This window comes from Diplotaxodon limnothrissa, linkage group LG4 (genome assembly GCF_057381915.1).
Source record: "Diplotaxodon limnothrissa isolate DT_005_m linkage group LG4, D_limnothrissa_male_GT1.1, whole genome shotgun sequence".
NCBI lineage: Eukaryota > Metazoa > Chordata > Actinopteri > Cichliformes > Cichlidae > Diplotaxodon > Diplotaxodon limnothrissa.
Window position 1 is genome coordinate 16,810,151 of NC_140599.1, and position 3,115 is coordinate 16,813,265.

General features: G+C 34.2%; 1 protein-coding gene across 1 annotated transcript; it reads left to right on the plus strand.

Moving 5' to 3' along the window:
* The first annotated feature begins 1,089 nt into the window (after positions 1-1,089).
* On the plus strand, positions 1,090-2,678 carry LOC146633539 (beta-galactoside-binding lectin-like). Its single transcript, XM_085352322.1, has 4 exons — positions 1,090-1,098; positions 1,657-1,736; positions 2,155-2,326; positions 2,532-2,678. The coding sequence occupies exons 1-4, from the start codon at positions 1,090-1,092 to the stop codon at positions 2,676-2,678; spliced, it is 408 nt and encodes a 135-aa protein (XP_085208448.1).
* The last annotated feature ends 437 nt before the right edge of the window (positions 2,679-3,115 follow it).

Here is a 3,115-nt window from a genome sequence, read left to right on the forward strand (position 1 = left end):
TTTGTGTTGATTTCATGCACAAATTACAGTTATTTTGTGATTCATTAAAATAGTGAATTCACGATTATTAATTAAATGTCTGACTTTACATTACATCCAGAATTCATAAACTTGCCAGTGACAGATTTGCTGGAGTGTCATGAAGTGAATATGGTTGTGACATGTCATTTACGATTAATAAAAAGCATATTTAGCTCTTTTATTTTTCTCACAATATTTTTTCTTAGCATTCAGCCAGTCTTCACCAACAGGGGCAGTATTTGTTAACTACTAACATTTTTATGGTCTATATTCCATATACAAGTCAGCTGGTAGGAGTTTAGCATGCTAAATATAATATAATATTTTGAGCCTGACATGAAAATAAAGCTGTTAAATGTATGATCTAGTTGTGGTTTTTGCTTTCTTGTTTTATATGTAAAAGAATGATTAAAAACCAAGTTTTCATGCTGCAAAATGGTAAATTGAGTGTAAAGGTAACACTACAGGAAGAGTTTTAGTAACACTACTTGGTGTAAAATTAATTAAAAATTTTACTCTATGAGAGCTAATTTTTCACTAGAGATCAGTGTATGAATAACACAGTATGGAGTAACATCAACTCTCATCAGTTATTTGAACCCCCAGTGTTCATTTCAAATAAGTCAGTTCAGTGTTAAAAATCAGTGGGATTTTCCTCAAATAGAGTTCATTTATCACTATGATAGAGTAAATAATACGACACTACTAGTAGTGTTAAGTTGTTTTAACACTATGCGTTGTTACTCAGTGCTAAATTTTCACTCTATTTAGAGTTAATTTTACTCTAAAATTTTAACACTATAGAAAGAGTTGATTTAACACCAATTCCAAATGGGACCAAATAGACTCGGGACCAGTGTTAAATTCAACTCTTTAAGTGTTATTTTAACACTGCAAATTTTACTGTGCAGTAGCACAGTTATACTGGCCGTTTGAAATGTCATTCAGGTTGAAGGCACCGCCTACCTTCTATATACTGTGGCCTTCTGCTGGAGTGCAAAGAGACAAGACCACACAGCACTCTCATTTCTTCTCAGCTTTACGACTTGACCTATTACATCTGTCAGGATGGAGACTGTAACTATAATTTTGGCAGCAATATTTAACTTACATTACTTTTGCTTCTCTCCGAGTCCTATAACTGATATGGAGAGTCTTAAACCATAGTTTAAACATGGAACTGACAGCTGGTGCAAACTTAATCTATACCAGGCTGATGTAACTCTGTTTTTTTTGTTTTGTTTTGTTTTTGTTTTAAATTGACTTTTGATTGAAAATTTGGGAGTCCTGCCCTTTTGGATTTATTTGATGACCTTTGCTATTTACCACATAGTGTAAGTGTGCATTAATCACTTCTTAACTGTTGCTTTGTATTATCATCAACAGTAACGGGTAAGTTACTTAATGCAGTGCATTATTGTCTAGTAATACTACTTTCTAGATTTTTTTATTAGATGCAAATATTATTGTAGCCTCAGACAGAAAACATCACCATATCATCAACCTGCCCAACTTTTGTGTCTGTATGTGTGCGTTATCTTACAGAACATGTTTCTCTCGTTTGTCCACGATATATTTATCCCAAGGGAAACACTACAGGCTAATCTAATGTAAACTAATAATTTTTCTTCACAGGTTATGGCAATAAAGAACATGACCTTCAAGGTTGGACAAACCCTGACTGTTGTTGGAGTTGTTAAACCTGATTCCAAAGAGTAAGTACTTGAGTAAGACCAAACTCTATCATGATTTTGTAAATTAGTGAATCATAGTAAAATTGAAAATAATAAAAAGGATAAACTAAAAACTCTTATTGGAACTTTTTGGTTTTCAGTAATTGTAGTTTCAACCAAAATGTAACAAAATCGATTCTTGTTATACATTTGGGAGATGCAGCTGTCATCTCCCAAATGTCAGATTTCACACAAAAATGCTAACCAGGTGAAAAATGTCTAAATTTGAATTTGTTGTGAACTGTCTTTGTCTCTTTAAGGAAGCTGAAACCTTAAAAGTACAGCTATGAAACATGTTTTTGTGTTTAATTCTTGTTGTTCTTCTCATTATAGTTTACCTAGTATAGTAATAATTAATAAGTGTTTTAAGCATGTAGCTTTGTGTGTCTGTTCGTTGCAGGTTTGCAGTGAATATTGGCCCCAGTGACGACAGAATTGCACTTCATCTCAACCCTCGTTTTAACGCCAAGGGAGACACAAACATCATTGTTTGCAACACTTTCGAGGCAGACAAGTGGTGTCAGGAGCAACGGGAGAAACGCTTCCCTTTCAGCCTGGGAAAGGACTTCAAGGTATCTATCTATCTATCTATCTATCTATCTATCTATCTATCTATCTATCTATCTATCTATCTATCTATCTATCTATCTATCTATCTATCTATCTATCTATCTATCTATCTATCTATCTATCTATCTATCTATCTATCTATCTATCTATCTATCTATCTATCTATACAAGCTATAATATAAGTCCTCTGTCTCTCATGCCTTTTAGATTGTCATCAGATTCACTCCTTCAGAGTTTGAGGTGACTTTACCAGGTGGCTCAACATTTAGTTTCCCCAACCGCCTCGGTGCACAGGAATACTCGTTCATGAGCTTTCATGAGGGTGCTCGCATTCAAAGCATTGAGATCAAGTAAATCTCTTTCCTCTCTTGAATTGCTGGATTGAAATTTTTGTTTTCTTTTTCACTTTGTCTAGCAGCAGGTGATAATGTTGCTCTAGGTCTTCAGCTTCTTCAGAAATTGAGTTTGTTGAGAGCAAATCCAAACAGATGGACTCCTAAAGAATCATAACCTTTTTGTAATGTTTTGCTAGCAAGAACCACATACAGTACAGTGTGATCAGGTTTTCTTTAATGTGCCTTTAAATGCTTCTTTGTTAGTTATTTGCTATATTTTGATTCTTACCTGTAACAGCATCAATTAAAGCGTTTTCTGTGATGAAAGAAACACGACTCTGTTGACTTTTTATCCTTGTAACACTTACACAGTGAAATTACTTCATAGGTGAAACCGTCACTGCTGGGGTCTGTAATTTAACCTTCACATATGGGCTGTATTTAGCGTCTGTACCA